We start from the raw sequence: 16,463 nt of genomic DNA on the forward strand, positions 1-16,463 counted from the left end.
CTATGCCACAGCTCACAGCAACGCCAGATCCTTAACCCACTGAGCGAGACCAGGGATTGAACCTGCACCCTCATGGATACTACTGGTGGGGTTCATTTCTGCTGAGCCACAATGGGAACTCCTACAAATAATATTTTTTTTAAGTTGTGTTTTTAAAAGATAACGCAGAAACAAAATAAAAACGAGAAGTAGCTCCATTCTATGACCTAACCATCAAATTCAGGTTGTCCCTAGATATAGTCAGTGAAAGAGAAAAGCTGACATGGCTAAAAGCTAATCTGGATGTTACATAATCGTGTGTGTGGGTAAAAAAATCAATCCAAAAAGTAAGATCAGCGAAATGGATTTTTATGTAACAAAGTGCTGATATGGTTTCAGATTGGGCACTGCAACGAAACTTCAAGAAGCTGCATTGTGTCCATTAGAATCAAAGAAGAACACAGCAATTACCTGAAAAAGCTATTAACATGCCGCCTCCCATTTTCAACGACATTGCTTTTTTCTTTTTCTTTTTTTTTTTTTTGGCTTTTGTCCTTTTCCAGGGCTGCAGTCGCAGCATACGGAGGTTCCCAGGCCAGGCATCTAATCGGAGCTGTAGCCGTCAGCCTACACCACAGCCACAGCAACTCAGGATCCAAGCTACATCCCCTTCAACCTACACCACAGCTCACGGCAACGCTGGATCCTTAACCCACTGAGCAAGGCCAGGGATTGAACCCGCCACCTCATGGTTCCTAGTTGGATTCGTTAACCACTGAGCCACGACGGGAACTCCATTCAACTACATTTTTGTGTGAAGCTGGATTTTCTTTACAGATATCAATCCAAGAGACACATCACTATAGGCTGCATACAGAATCAGATATGAGAATCTGCCATTAAAGATTTAGAAAAAAATATAAATGCCATTTTCTCCCCACATAGTTTCTATTTTGGAAATTATTTTGCATAAAATAGGTTATTTATAACATGTAAAGAGCTTATTGTTATTTTTAAATAAGTTATTGAAACATGGGTTTTTTAATTTTGCAGTTTCCATTTCAACTACATTAAACATGGACAGATATAACCCACTTAAACAAGGGCTCTCTGGTGTCTTTAATAATTTCTAAGCGTGTAAAGGAGTCTTACAACTGCACAGTTGGAGACCTGTTGCAGGACCATATTGCATTACCTGTTCTAAATTCACAACATTCCAACAATAGCTGAGTTCCAGGCTTAACAGAAAGATAAGCGTGGGAAGGAAACTCCTGGGGGTGTGTATGCAGCGCCTGGGTTGATCATTAAAAGAGGCTTCCCTTTCTTGGGTGCCCGGGTGGCGTTTCCACTCTGGGGGCAGTCGCTGCAGTGATTGCTTTTGGGGTGGGGGAGGCTTTGTTTGCAAAGCCAGGAAAAGACGCTTGCAAATGTGAGCTAACGTCTCAGGCTACTTTAGAAAAGGCGCAGGTGGAAGCTGAGGCTCTGGAAATCTGTTTGCCTAAAACTGTCTGCGCCAGTGAACTCCTGAGAAAGCTCTCATGGACTCCAGGAATGGGGTACCCCAAAAGACAGGCTCAAGGCCCTGGGCTTTTTTGTTGTTGTTGTTTTGTCTTTTTGGTGGGGGCCGCACCTGTGGCATATGGAAGTTCCCAGGCTAGGGGTTGAATCAGAGCTGCAGCTGCCGGCCTACACCACAGCTCTTGGCAACATCGGATCCTTAACCCACTGAGTGGGCCAGGGTTTGAACCCGCATCCTCCCGGATATTAGTCGGGTTCATTTCCACTGCGCCACAAGGGAAACTCCAAGGCCCTGTTTGAAGATGTGTGAAGGGAAAAGGCAGTCTCTTAAGGACAGGACGTTGGGTCTCAGAGGTTCTGTGAGCATCCCAAAGCACGACCCCTTAAAGAAATCTTATTTTCTGAACGCATTTTTGGATGCAGACAGACTTCTCCACAACCCTGGGGACACAAAAGCTAATTAGCACATAACTCAGTCCCCTTCCTGTGGTCGGCTGTACCTCCAGCAGGGCCCGGCTCAGCTGTGCGGCTTTTAGGCTGTGTGATTTGGCAGCCCGCCGCCTGGGGCTGACCCCCCCCCCTTGATGGCTGAGCGAATCAGGCAGGCTCCTGAAGCTCCCCCAGCTCAGACCCACACCTGTAAAGCGGTGCTGACAGCATCAACGCTGCATTTCAAGACCCAGCACAGGTTATTAGATTAATAACTACCACTTCCAAGCTTACTGTGTACCGAGAACAGTCAAGCACGCTTCATTTATGAGTTAATTCTCACAAAAAGCCTGAAAGTCACTGCGGTATTGCTCCAGCTGAAGTTGATAATTCACCTGCTAGGACCCAACTCCACCCAACGACCGGTGCCGCGTCTTTAGTCTTTAAAGGGTTGCAATGTTTTGCGGTAAAGATTCAATAAAAGCCTTTGTCCAGGGACCTAGCAGAGGACCCGCGTCTCACCTCCCGCTCTGGATGAGTTTCCAGTTTATGTTCTAGGATAATTTGGGCACCAGGCAAATTTGTTGCAAATATCCCTTAGCCTGTTGCTTTTCTTTGGCTCATGGTCAAGGTTTTCAATGACCTTGAACATAAAAGATGTCCATTGTGGAATCTCAGTATTGCCTTTGTAGTTTCTTTCATGGCTTTTAAGCCTGGTCTGTGTCCCACCACAAACTAGAGATTCACCAACATTTTCTTCTCCTTTGTTAATAGCTTGATTTTTCGTTAAACACTTCGATGGTGTAATGCTTGATCTGATTAGCGTTTTCATCCCCAGCAGCTGGCCACTTCTCCCAGCACAGCTGATTAAGTCATTGCACGTTAAGAAAGTCTCAACCGTGCTGGTGGAAAAGTGGAAAGTGAGACAAGGGCAGCGCAAGATGAGAATCAGTCTGGCTGAAGGCTCCTCTGGCCGCCTGGGGCCGGCAGGTGGGAGCCCCTGGCGTGAAGCATGCAGCACAGCTCTGCCCTCAAGCCACCAGCTCTGTGGACTCAGAAGTCACTTTGCTGCAGCAAATCCTACCTCGGCACCTGTGCCCACGCCCCGCCCCCACTCACCACCCTCTCTCGCCGACACAGTGCTGGCTGCTGCCTCTTCAAAGTGCACATCTTGAGAGGAAGATAGCCATCGTGGATTCTGGATATTACCCGGGGTGGGGGGGTGGTTCCAGAATCCGGGCCAGGGCTCCTACCTTCCCCCGATGGGCCGCTGTGAACTTCCCTGGCCTTCTGACCACCAACTGGCCACACAGGGAGCAAGGCAGGGGTGGGGGCTTGCGACGTGCCCTAGCAGGCGAGCAGCTTCGCAGGAAAAGGTTTTTGACAGTTAAAACCAAGGACCTAGAGTCCCAGGCACTTGGATTTGAATCTCTGCAATTCACCTGCCAGGTTCCTTACCTCTGGTGAGTCTCCAGTTTTCTGTGGTTGACGGTAACAGACGCGACCTCAGGGGCCTCGGAGGATCTCTAAGAGCCAAGCCGAGGGCCTCAGCACTGCAGCCAGGCTCTTGATAGAATGCCTTTATCTGCTTCAGGTGAATTCCTGACCTGGTTCTCCGGGTACAAAGAGCCACAGGGTCTGGCCCACACCTGGGACCTCGGTAAGGACATCCTTCTGGCACTCGCCTGCAAGCCCTCTGCCCCCTTCACCCCCTCCCCGCTGTGTTCACCTGGTGACTCATTCCCTAATATTTATTCAGGAACAGTGGCCCCTGACCACCCCACTGTCACACAGGTGAATCTCAGCTTTTGCCCCAAAGCCACAGCACTGTCATGGAGTCCCCTCTCCCAGCAGGCCCAGGACTTCAAAGTAGGTACCATCCTGTTAGGGCCAGCCTTGCGATTTCCTTGGTAGATTAATCCGAAGACTGGCCCCAAGGTGGGGACAAGGACCCATGTCGTCTGTGAAGGCCACCCCTCTAAGCCCTGCCTGCCCCTGATGCATACTGAGCGCTCTGCCCCCTTCCTCGGATGACAGGTGACAACTGCGAAAGTCACGTCACAGTGAAAGTGCCAAACAGCAGAGTCCTGCTCTCTTCACAAGGTAGGGCTGGAAAGCCTGAGGGAGGAGAAAGACTAGTTTGGGAGTGAGAGCTGTTTCTGGAGTGGAGCTGTGGGGCTGTGGTCACAAAGCCGGCAAGAGCCCGCAGGTGACAAAGGCCACGGTTGGTGGGGATGCCCATCCCTGCCTCGTAACCACACTCGGCCCTCACCCTGCCCTGTGCCCACCTGAGGACATGCCCTCATCGCAGAGATGAAGATGCTGAAGCCAAACAACGAGCTCAAGTCGGGGAGGACTGGTCCTAGAAGCTGCACTGAGTTTCTTCCCAGCAGGACCTCGGAGGGGCTGGGAGGGTGCGGGCAGCAAGGTGGGAACCCGAAAGGGACACGAGAATCTAAGGGGAAACGCCGGCCTGTGCGTCTGCCAGGGCCCTGACACCACCTGCAGCTGAAGGGGTTGCAAGACGGTCCTGAGGGAATACAGCTTGATGGGATTCTGAATACCCATCAGGATGCATTTGTCAAAACCTACAGAACCACAAGAGTGAGCCCCAGGGGAAACCGCAGGCTCGAGGCCATGATAATGCGTCCATATTGGCTCCTCAATTGCAACACTTGCACCATAAATGCAAGATGTGGGAGTCCCCGTCGTGGCTCAGCAGGTTAAGAACCTGACTAATATCCACGAGGTTATGGGTTTGCTCCCTGGCCTATGTGGGTTAAGGATCCAGTGTTGCTGTGAGCTGTGGTGTCAAGTCGCAGACACAGCTCGGATCCTGCGTGCCTGTGGCTGTGGTGTAGGCCAGCAGCTGCAATTCCAATTCAACCCCTGGCCTGGGAACTTCCATATGCCACAGGTGTGGCCCTAAAAACAAAAAATGAGGTAAAAATAAAATAAATGCAAGACAATAATAGGAGAGACAGGCTTCTAAACCTAAGACTGCTCGAAAACAGTCTATTCCTTTGGAGTTCCCACTGTGGCTCAACGGGTTAAGAACCCAACATAGTGTTTGTGAGGATTCGGGTTCAATTCCCCGGCCTCGCTCAATGGGTTTAGGATCCAGTGTTGCCGTGAGCTGTGGTGTAGGTTGTAGACTGAGCTCGGATCTGGTCTTGCTGTGGCTGTGGTGTAGGCCGGCAGCTGCAGCTCTGATTGCACCCCTAGCCTGGGAACCTCCATATGCCATAGATGCGGCCATGGGGTGGGGGGCAGAGTCTTCCTGCTTTGCAAATACAGCCACTGGGCAATTTAAAGCATGTTTGTTTAAAGGAAGACGATTGGTAGAAAGTTGGTGCATTGACCCAAGTGAAATTAAACTCCCCCCCCGCCGACTCAAAAAAAGAGCCCAAGATGCATTCATCTGTATTTCAACCAGGAATTTTATTGTTCTGGCAACTGCAAAATATACAAATTTCCAATAGGCATCCCCTGTTTGAAAGCTGGCACAGCTTCATCCCAGGTAATTAATTCAGACAAATTTATACAGAACACACAGAGTCGGAAGTCACATGTAAAAGGCCCCCAAGCCAACCCACAACGAAACCCCATCTATACAGCTTTCCGTTTTCAGGATCCCTTATACATATTAAATAAATAAATAGCATATCTGCTATCAAAATAATAAAAAAATAAACTTCAAGTATTAGAAATGAAAACGTCCTTGGCGTGGTTCAGTCTTTCTTTTCCCCCGAAAGGAAGGTCTTGGCGCGCAGTCTCAGGACAGAGGAAGGAAGGCGGTGAGCCCGCCCAAAACAAACAGGCAAAGGTAACATCGGTCCCAGCATTTGACGAGGGTCACGGGAGTGAGAGTCAATGGCCAGCACAGCAGAGGCCCCACGACCGACCGCGGCTCAGACACCCCCCGCCGGTCTACACCGCCCTCCTCCCAAGCCCCGTCCTGGCTCCAGTCTGCAGCCTTCTGCTCTCTCCGCGTCTCCCCTCCCCATCGAGGTCCCTGCCAACCAAACCAGGGTCAGACCAGGCCTCCTCCGTGTGGGCACGGATGCGGGCCGTCAGAGGCGAGGGTGAACCCACCTTCATTCGGCCCCCACTTGGATCAGCCTCAAGAGCCAAAGTTCAGAGTCGGTGCCAATGGCCAGAGGAGGAGCCAGAAAGTGGGACAAATGACGAGAATATGACAAGAGCTCTCCTCAAGAGCTGCGGGCCCTCCGTCTGAAAATACATCCAACACACACATAGACACACACACACACGCAGTGCCTAACCAGACAGCGGGAAAGGGGGAGAGTGACCCGAGTCTTGCCCAGGGATGGACAGACAGGTGTCACCTGGGCAGATGGCCAATGAAGGATGAAGAGAAGCGGGGATTTGAGCGGTTTGGTGGGAAACCCAGAAGCCTGGTTACAGGACGTATGCCTCGCACCCGCGTTTCCCCCTGAATCCCAAACACAGACACGTGCGTTTCCTAAAAGCTCCTTTCAAACAAAACAAAAACAAAAACGGCTCCTCTCCGCCCCCAGCTCCAGCTGTCTAAACGTCCCCCTCCACCCCCAAGGACTGTTCACAAGCTAAGAGGCGGAGGGACGTGGGGCCCCAAAGGAGAAGGCAGGAAGAAGAGGTGACCTTTGGCACCGCTTTTAGAGATCCTGAAAAAGGGTCACTTGGACAACGTCTGCTGCTGAGTCCAAATCGTTTCTCCTGGGCCAACAGGGGAAAACCAGCAGGAAGAAACTACAGGTGTTTAGAACCACAAGTCCACAAGCTCTGCTTGAACCCCTCTTCCCCAAACGCCACAGGGGCCACAAAGGCAAGCAAGCACATTCTCTTCTCTAGAGTCCTCCAAGGAGCCCAGCCCCACGCAGGACATACAGCAGGTGCCCGTCGCAGATGGAGAGACCAGAGGACAGTCTCTTGGAGGAAGTGGCCGTCAGCAAGGCCTGGCTCCAGCCACTGTCACTGGGAGGTGATGCAGGGACGCCCTGAAGCAGGAGACCAGAGCCTCGAGACCCCACGCCACCGGCCGGGTCAGCCTTGCAATGACTCTAACACGTGCTCTCTGGGCGTTGTAGGAGGGGGTCTCTCTGAGGTCCCCAACGACTCCCACATCCTTCCAGGGCACCAGCCCCAAGGGCACAGACCCAAACATCTAAGTTCCGGAAGCAGGTGTGACTCTGCGGCGGCGGGCTCTGCCCTAAGAAAGTGCGGGGCGGAGCCGTGTGCCAGGAGACCGAGATCCAGGCGGGGGCCTCCCCTGGGAGGGAGGGCCTGTGCCATTTCCGCAAAGCATTTCCTCCCGCCTCCACAGCCAGAATGTCCCACATCTTCCGCGTCAGGACACGGACCTGGAAAGGTGGGTGACACCGGCTGCTCGACTGACCGCAGGTCCAGCTCCCAGCTCCTCTCTCCAACTCGGGGACCAGCTTCTTCCGGAACCCGGGCAACCTCCAGGCTGAGATGCACCAAAAGCCTCTTGAAAGCTTTCATCGTCCCTCAACCTTCTGCAGCTGGGATCTAGGCCCCCTGCAAGGTTAGGACTCGGGGGCCACTTCCACCTCCCCAGCGGGGAACGAACAGAAACGAGATGAACAAGCCAGCACCCAGCACCGAAGCGCCCACAATCCGCCTCCGCCGCGCATCGTCCGTCCGAGGGGCGGGGACACAGCCGGAAGCGCGGGGAGCACAGCGGGGGCGGGCGGTGCCCGACGCTGCCTGGCGGGTGCGGGCGCAGCAGCGCCTCCTCCGCGCTGCCCGGGGAGAAGTCTTCGGGATCGAAGTCTTCGGGATCGCTGGCCTCGGGCAGGCGCAAGGGCTCGAGCAAAGCTGCAGGAGTGGAAGGCACAGCGGCGGGGCTGCGTCAGTGCGTCCTGGAGGCGTCCGCGCTGCTGGGGGAGCCTTTCACGTTCTGCTTTCGGGAGAGAAGAGGGGGAAGCCGGTTACCACTCCTGCGGACTGGGCTTCCAAAGCAAAGAGAAAGCCATGCAATCGAGACGCGTCCCACCCCCAACAACAACCATCATCACCAAATACAGAGGCCCAGGAACGTGCTGGAGGGCTAAGCCCTGCTCACACAGGAGGAGGGCCTGGAGGGGCCCTGCCATTGGCCTGTGGGGGGTGGGGAGGGGAAGGTGGGCAGCTCCTGTGGGTCAGAGCTGTTCTGACCCTCTGGCTCATGGCCCTCTAGAGCCCAGGCTGCCCCCCCCCCCCCACCGCCAGGCTGCTCCCCTAACTCTCACTGGCCCCGCAGGCAGAGGACTCGTGGCCAGGTAGCCGCTGGAGAAGCGTCAGAATTCTCCTCCCAGCCTCATCCACACACAGCTGAACCACTCCCCTGTGGACCGGGATTCTAGGAACACAGCTCTGATGCCTAACTCAGGTGGGCAGGCTGGACATGGCAGAGAGGGCAGGCGTCAGTAACAGGCCCACCCGGGTCTAACAAGAGCCGTCCTACCCTAGGAGCTTGCTGGTATCCGAAGCCCCTTTAACAAAGGGTTTCTCAGTCAGTCGGGGACAGAGGACGGCTGCAGCCGAGGTCTCCTTACCTACCCTCTTTAATCCACCCGGCTGCAAAGGGAAGGACAATTTTTAAAAGTGTCCTCTTGCATCTTGAGTGTCTCCACCAAGACTGTCTCAAAGGGGCAGCAGAGAGAAGGAAGCGCAGCCATCACCGCCAGCCAGTCCCTCCTGCACAGACTGGAGCGGAACTGCGGGGCTGGCTGCAGTGAAACCGCTGCCCAATCTAGGCCTGCTCTCCGCGGGCCTTGAGAGCCCAAGGGACTGAGCCTCTGACCACCACGCGTCAGACAACCCCTGGGAGCAGGCGTCTCCTGGGGAGGGTGCCCAGCCTGCTCGCCAGCAAGGACCCTGTCACCCTTTGGGATCAAGAGACAGAGGGGCTGGCCTGTCCCTGCACAGCTGCTGGCTCCCACCCACCCTGGGTCATCTCACACCAAGGCTGGCCGCGCGCCCACAAATGATGACAATGCAATGATGACACGGGGGACCACAGGCACAGGCCACGTCAGACCCTTCACTCAGGGTGCCCCGTGCGCAGGACACATGGAGACAGTGGTGCTGCTCTAATAAAACACACAGCTGCCGGGGCACGAGGTGTATGAAGCACAGACTTCACAATGGCCAGTCTTCACGAGGCCCGGGACGCCAGGACCCGGACAGACGTGGAGGGGACTGGGGGGGTGGGGTGGAGTGGGGCATGCACAGAGAGCCATTTACCTTTCCAAGGTTAGTAGGGAGAAAACTTTGAGAAAATATGACAGACAGTTCGTCTTTCAAGCATAGTGGGGGAGGGGAGGAAGAAACATGTTGGGAAAGAAAAACAGAAGACAGCATCTTTAGTAGTAGTCTCTTTTTAGCATGCACTGGAAATCTAAAAAATCAAGGCGGCCTCGTGAGTGTCAGATGGTCCGCCGGCCCCGAGCCTAGTGCAGTCCCCTGGGGCGTGGCCGGCAAGGCGGGCGCTGCATCCATCCCACCTGTTTGACCCGAGACCTGGACCACCAGCATGCTTGGGCTGCAATCCTAAGAGCCCAGGGGCACCCCACGCCCCAGTCAGTCCCTTGGCCTAGACCCAAGAGCCAGATGTGGCCGCCAAGGCACAGGGCACCCTGTCTCCCAGGGGAACTGCTATCGTCCACTCGACGCTGACCACGTGCCAGGTGTTCTGCCAAGTGCTATGTGTATATTGTCATCATCAAAACACCTCAACGCTGGGTCCAGAGTGCAGTGCAGGTGTGATGGGTCCAGAGAAGACATTTTTGCAGACCTGGAGGAATTCTGGCCAAAGGTACTATTGCAGCCATAGAGATGGGCAGGTTCAACCTTGGAAGGTGGGGGATGTGCCCAAGCCCCCCCCACCGGCCCTGGCAGAAAGTTTGCTTTCCTGGCAACATGGGCGGTGGCTCAAAAGGAACACGCACAGATGCAGAACCGGAAGCTTCCAAACCCAAAGGCTAGTGCACGGAAGGGGAACTCGATCCTGGGTCGTCCCGCAGGAAACGCCTCGCTTGCAGGGCGTGGGGTGGGGGTAAAAGACGTGGGTCTGCTACTCTTAAAGACTGAGCGTGACAGGCAGGTGGCCATTAAAATAAACACACCGCAGCCACAGGAAGCAGCTGCAGGGGAGGCTGCGGCAACAAGAAGGGGACTCAGACGTTTTCAGAGGCGGCAAATGTCAGGTACCAGGGACAGGGAGGCGAACGGGCCCCTGGTTGTTCTGGAAACAGCCCAGGGAAAGCAGCTGACCCTCGGGACGGGGAGAGCCGCTCAAGGGCTGGTTGTGCCTTGGAGCAGCTGGGCGACCATGGGCGAGAGTCGCCTTCAACTGGGAAACGGACACAGGAAGTGCCCTGAGACCTCCTGGGGTTAGTCTAAGGACCAAAGACTTGGGACACATATAGGCACGTTCTCCATGAGCTGTCAAGTGACGAAATGCATTTTTCGACACGTGGTCCAAGCACGATGCCCAACTACTCCAATTTGCCACGAGTCTGCGGGCATCGATCCAGGCAATCCGACCAGCCAAAGGGCAGACAGTGGGGGGCGGGGGGGTGACAAGGGGTTGGGGGTGACAGTTCACAGTGGCTGTTACTAAAACTCTGTGATATAAAGGCCTTGGCTGCTTCTGCGGCCAGAGACCAGGGAGCAGAGGCAAGGCCAAGTCATCTGGCAGCTGCTAACCCTGAACCAGGAACGTCCTGCAGAGCAAAAGCCGCGCCCAACCTTGAACATGACCGTGAAGGCCAAGCAGGTTCCGAGGCAAGACAGTGGTTCCCAAGTACCTTGAGGGGGGTCCCGGCCAGGACAGGAGGGCTCAGACCCTCCACCACACTATGGGCAAACTTCCCTTTTAAAATAAAAGGGCACAGACCTTAACCCTGAGCCAAAATCTGACCTTACGTGGGAAAAGGTTGACCCCCAGACGTCCAGCCACTGACCACAGCAAATACTAACAGTAACCCCGGGCCCCACGAGGGAGCGAGGACAAGGGAGCACAGCCTCAAGGCAGGAGGACACCCCCCAAACCCCCTCGACTGCCTGCATCCTTTCCTGAAAGCTCAAGAATCCCAGGTCCCTCCTCCAGCTTTCACAGCAACTGTCAAGCATCCTCAACACTCTCAACGGCCAAGAAGCCAGAGTGGCCGGCGACGGCAGAGGCACCCAGAGCACAAGGGTCCCGAGAAATACTTACAAGCAGGCCTTCCCTAGCAAAGGCTGCAGAGAGAAAAGGCAGGAGAGAGTCAGTCCAGGGACGGGGTGAGGCCCCGGGCATCCGCAAGCAGGCAGCCTCCACCGGGCGAAGCCCTGGGCCCTCCCAGCCCCGCCAGCCAGCGGCTTCCAGCCGCGCCCAGGAGCCGGGTCTGGAACCCTGGGTCTGGAACCCTGGCCGGCCAGCATCCCGTGTCCCCGTCCCCTGAGGGCAGCACGGCCCCGCACACCACCCAAGCCCAGCCCCGGCCGGTCCCCAGGGCAAAGGTGAGCTACATGTCCAACTGTGACCCCGCCATTTACACCCGCACAGACTGTCCCCTGAAGCCACGCTTCAGTTCTCAGTGTTCATGAAACACAGCTCTGACTTTAGACCTGAAAGGCGCGTCAATGAGACAGCGCCCAGTCTACCTCCCTTGTTGTATTTATTTTTTAAATTTTTACGGCCACACCTGCGGCACGTGGAAGTTGCCAGGCTAGGATTCGAAGCGGAGCTGCGGCTGCTGGCCCACATCACAGCCACAGCAACACTGGATCCCTACCTTGCTGAGCAAGGCCAGGGACCAAACCCACATCCTCACGGATACCAGTCAGGGTCCTAACCCGCTAAGCCACAACAGGAACTCCTACCCCCTCATTTTAAAAACTTAGGAGACTGAAGGCCAGGGAGGTGACCGAGCCTGACAGGAAGGTCCCACAGCCGGCGCTGGGGTGGACACCGTTGCATCAGAGGCTCCTAGCAATAGGCGCTGCTCCCCCATTCCACAGCTGAGAAAACTGAGGCCTGGAGAGGGCTGCGTGGCACTCCCTGCCCCCACCCCCAGCACACTTCCAGACAACACGAGGTTTAAATGAGTTTCAGGGGAAATGCTGGAAGGCTCTGTGGCTTTGAGCGCTCAGCTCATTAACAAACCCAACGGGAACTTTAGCCCGTGATTTCTGTGCGTGAGGCCAGACGTGATGGGTGGAGGTGGGGGAGACCCCTGGGTGGACCCCAAATTGGTGCCCAGAGATTTCTACAGTTCCTCATGCTGGCAAAGATTTTCAGGAGTTGTTGAGGAAAATAGTGGTTTTCCGAAAGCCCATCTTAGTACCCAACAGCCAGTATCCTTCAGCCTTCCATCATCTCAGCAAACGAAATAATCTAAGAATGAAATCTAAGTGGTTTTTCACTTGGGGGGTTTTACTACGTTATAGAAGTGAGTGGCTAATTCCAGGTCCTCTGGCCCGGATTCGAGCCCAGCCACGTGGGCTCCAGACACGCTCCAAGGGCCCCAACCGACAAGGGCACCTGACGACAGCGTTTCTCTGATGGAGAGTGAGGGCGAGGGAGGAATTAAAGACAAATACTCAGCAAGGGGACAGAAGAGGCGTCCCCAGGCCACAGAGAAGCCAGCAGCCCAGAGCTGAACGGAGACTCCTGAACTAGGGGTGTCCTTGAACTTAGGAGAAACTACTCACGCATTGTGACTGGGTCAGAGCCACTTGAATGATTCCCCACTCGGCTGGGTGTGACCAGAGAAAGCCACCGCCTCAGAAGGGGCGTGTGCACACACAGCCATGGTCTCAAGGACGGATCCAGGGGTCCCACACTGAGAGGTGTCCGTGTCCTCTACCCCAACACCGCTGCCCCTCGAGGCACACCCTCCCCACCCTGATACGAGTCTCAGGAAGGAAAAGGGGGTGACGCACTTGTCCGGGCAGCTGCGTGGGCGCCTCCGGGGGTAGGCAGTTGGGCAGGGCAGCGGAGGTAGAAGCCACATGCTCCTCAAAGCTGTTGATGCGAGGCTTTTTGGTGGGCTCGGGGCTGGCTAGTGGGGTGACACTATTGCGTCGCATGAGCGGGTTAGGTCCCTTCTTTGCATCCTAAGCGAGACAAAGACAAAAGAGAGAAGGCGACAGTTACAAGGAGGGGAAGTAAATAAGCCAAAAAAAAAAAAAAAAAAAATCCAAAACCAAATGAATCCCGTTTCTCTGCTTCTGGATCTTGCTGAGACCGCAAGAGCAACCACGGTGAACGGCCCCGGGGCTGCTGGCTCGTCGTGGGTCTCCCAGTCGGCAAGAACGAGGGATGCGCTCTCCTCCCAAGCCCCCTTCCCGATCATTCCAAGACACCCACTCGGACAAACGCAACATCTGCAAAGCAGGCAGGGGAAGGAGGGCAGGACGGTGCTGCCCAGACAGTGATGCAGTCACAGCAGAGAAGACGTTGCAGGAAAGACCCTTGCAGCCAGCCTCCGAGATTGCAGGGCGGGGGGGCGGGGACAACTGGATGGGAGGCTCAGGCACCTCCTGGGGGTGGCAGGAGGGGTCGGGGAGAAGGTGTCGGTGCTGGACGCCCTCCCGCTGACCAGAGCTCCCGCTCCAAGTGACTACGACCAGAACAGGACAGGAAACGAAGCCTCAACAGGAGCCAGCAGACAGAAGACGCGGGAAACCACCAGCCAGAGCCAAACACTAGCCTTCAGATCAAGGGGCAACTCCACTGGAGTGGGGACCCCTGCAGTCCCCGGGGCCTGTCACTCTGTAGATTGGGGCCCAGGAACCCAAGTTGGGGGTCTGTCTCCATGAAGCCCCCGCCCTGCTCTGCACCGTGAAGTGTTCAGGGGCCCTCACAGCCCAGTTTGGGCCCAAACCCAACTACCGCGGTGCTGGGGGGTCCGGCGGGGAGGCTGTGGTTCCTGGAGGGAAAGCAATGCACACCCCGCTGCCCCGTGCAGAAGGGCGCCGTGAGAGCCAAGGGGAGCCGGCTGCCTGTGTTTCAGTCACCCGGCCAGGGAGGCTGGGGTTTTCATGCCAAAACCCGCTGGGGACAGGGATGCCACACTTGTAAAAGAAACGGTCAGACTAACGCGGGCAAAGCACTGGAGTTGACAGTCGGTACAAATACAAACTTTCTTTCCCAACATACGCCTGAGCAGAAATCTGTGCTGCCCGTGGGAGATGCGGCCAGGCAGGCCACCGAGTCCCAGACCGCCCGGGCGGGCTCAGATGCAGCCAGGGACCGGGGTCTCCGGAAAAAACGGTCCATCTGCCACCACCCCCATCTCTGATTCCCAACCCGCAGCCCCGCTCCCTTCTCCACTTCTAGCACCTCCGTGGTGACTCGGGTCCTAAGTGCAGGCAGATGACGGCGGATTTGTGGGTTCCGTGCCACCCGTGACTCTGGAACTTGAAATTGTTTAGCTGCCACCGAGAAAAAGGCAGCGATGACTGTGCTACAGTTACGTTTAAAAGAGCAGAATGTCTCCCCACTCAATGCTCACTTCTCAAGTCAAGTGGAAACGGGGGAAGGAGTGTGGGAAGGAAGAAAAGGAAGACGATGCCAGGAAGCCGCCAAACAGGCACACAGATGGCGAGGAAGGGAGGGACAGTCACGAGGGCCACAATTCCAAACGAGTTGGTGACAATCCGCCGACAGACACAGTCAGCCCTTACAAGCAACACGGCTGAGGGGGCCTCCCAAGTGTTGGTGCCCCCTGGTGCCACCACTCAGCGGCAACCCCCAGATGCAGGCAGCGAGCTCACACTCACCTCTGACCTCTCCCGGTGTGTGCTCACCGACTCCACATTCAGGTAGATGGATTCTACGCGGCAACCTGGTGGGGCAGGGGAGGGGGAAGAGGGTGGCATCATATCAGAGGGGACCCGCACTCGCAGCCCCACCCCCACCCCAGCCAGGGTACAGGTCTCAGAGGGCTGTGTCCCCACACTCACCATATGCGACGGGCGTCAGCTTCAGGACGGCGTGAAGGGGGCACTTCAGGTATGGCATCTCTTCTGAAAAGGAGAGAAGGGCCCACAATGAGAGGAGAGCCTTGAGGACAGACCTTGCCAGGCCCCAGTGAGAGCTCCTGCCATGTGGGGCCCTGCAGAGACCTGTCTGGGCAGGGTGTTAACTCCCGTATGCCTGGCACAGGTCCTCCGGCTCGAGGCAGGTGGCCCTACCAAAGACACCTAAAGAGCAGCATCGAAGCAAACCCAAACCCTCCCATAATGCACTGGAGTCAAAATTCATTTCCCACACAATTTAGGTGTGTTGGGATCCAGCTGAACCTCGAGCAGACCACACACTTAAGTTCTAAAAGTACGGACAGAGTTTTCTGGGCTGAGAAGGTGTGCTGCCCCCCCCACCCCCCAAGGCCCCTGAGAGGTGGGGGTACAAGGCCTCAAGAGGCTGGTTCTTGAGACTGTTAAATCTACCCAGTGTCAAACTGCCCTTGAGCAGGGCGGGGGAGGCCCTGCAGCCTTTGGAACGCTTGGCAGGCAGTGTGGATCCTCCAAGTCCAAGGCCAGTTTCCCTCCCTGCTTTCGGGGGCGGTGACGGGCTCCCGACAACCCCCCTCCCCCTCCCGCACCTGCGCTCTTGTCCAGGAAGTAGGCCAGGAGGCAGCGCAGCACAGCCTGGTGGCAGATAACCAGCACGTTCTCCTGCCGCTCCAGCTCCATGATCACCGGCTCCAAGCGCTGGACCAGGTCCTGGTAGGACTGTAAGGCAGAGGGAAGGGGCGCCATGCTGCTGCAGAAACTGGGCATCCAGGGCCACCACCCCCATCCCAAACCCCATCAGAAACCCCGACTGATCCGCTATGAACCCTGGTCGGTGTGTGGATGCCACACCCCTTCTGGGCCCTGGGAGAAGCCACCGCAACTGCCCTCTCACTGCTCCTTTCCGATCCTCGACCGTCACCAGGGAAGCAGGCAACGGAGCCCTGATCAAGATACACAGAGTGAAAGGCCCCGGGGTGTGTGATTCCACTGACGTGAAAGGTCCAGAACAGGTGTAGTGGGGGTGGGGAAGGGGAAGGGCCCCCCCAGGACAAAGAGAAGGCAACGTGCAGCCGCAGCACCTGTCCGCGCATGCGCAATTCTGCAACACTGGTCCGCGCAGGCGCAGTTCTATAACAATGCAACAACCTGAATCCAGGGGTCAACCGCATCTAGAACTGTCCACTCAGAAATTACAGAATGGATGTTACCTTCTGAGGGGTCCAAAGGGGCCAAAGTGTAAAAGAAAAAAATAACGGAGAGTATGTGAGACAGCGCCCCTGCTGCGTTCGGGGCTCAGCCTTTGGATATGAATCTGCTGATGAGCCGGTGCCAGCAGGAATAAATGCTGCTTCCTGGCAAAAAGGCCTCAGGGTTCTGCCTCCCTGTACCAGCACCTGTGCAACTCCAGAGACTGAAGGTAGACTCGAGGTTGCGGGGGGAGGGGGAACGGGACACTGGAAGTGACCGCTAAACGGTCTTTCTTGTAGAGCCCTGGAGTATTTTAGAATTAGTGGTGAAGGCTG

General features: G+C 55.9%; 1 protein-coding gene across 6 annotated transcripts in view; it reads right to left on the minus strand.

The window, feature by feature from the left end:
- PFKFB3 (6-phosphofructo-2-kinase/fructose-2,6-biphosphatase 3) overlaps nucleotides 5,349-16,463 on the minus strand; it is an 82,804-nt gene continuing 71,689 nt past the window's right edge. For 4 of the 6 annotated variants that reach the window (XM_021065031.1, XM_013980318.2, XM_021065026.1 and 1 more), the window contains 5 exons: nucleotides 15,528-15,657; nucleotides 14,887-14,949; nucleotides 14,704-14,768; nucleotides 12,862-13,035; nucleotides 5,349-7,849 (listed from right to left, as the gene is read on the minus strand). In XM_021065031.1, the coding sequence (XP_020920690.1) occupies nucleotides 7,802-7,849; nucleotides 12,862-13,035; nucleotides 14,704-14,768; nucleotides 14,887-14,949; nucleotides 15,528-15,657 (480 nt within the window). In that variant the 3' untranslated portion in view covers nucleotides 5,349-7,801. Of the gene's footprint in view, nucleotides 7,850-11,152; nucleotides 11,176-12,861; nucleotides 13,036-14,703; nucleotides 14,769-14,886; nucleotides 14,950-15,527; nucleotides 15,658-16,463 lie in introns of all 6 variants that reach the window. The other 2 variants (XM_021065027.1, XM_021065030.1) reach the window with 2 other exon arrangements.

This window comes from Sus scrofa, chromosome 10, assembly GCF_000003025.6.
Source record: "Sus scrofa isolate TJ Tabasco breed Duroc chromosome 10, Sscrofa11.1, whole genome shotgun sequence".
NCBI classification, from domain to species: domain Eukaryota; kingdom Metazoa; phylum Chordata; class Mammalia; order Artiodactyla; family Suidae; genus Sus; species Sus scrofa.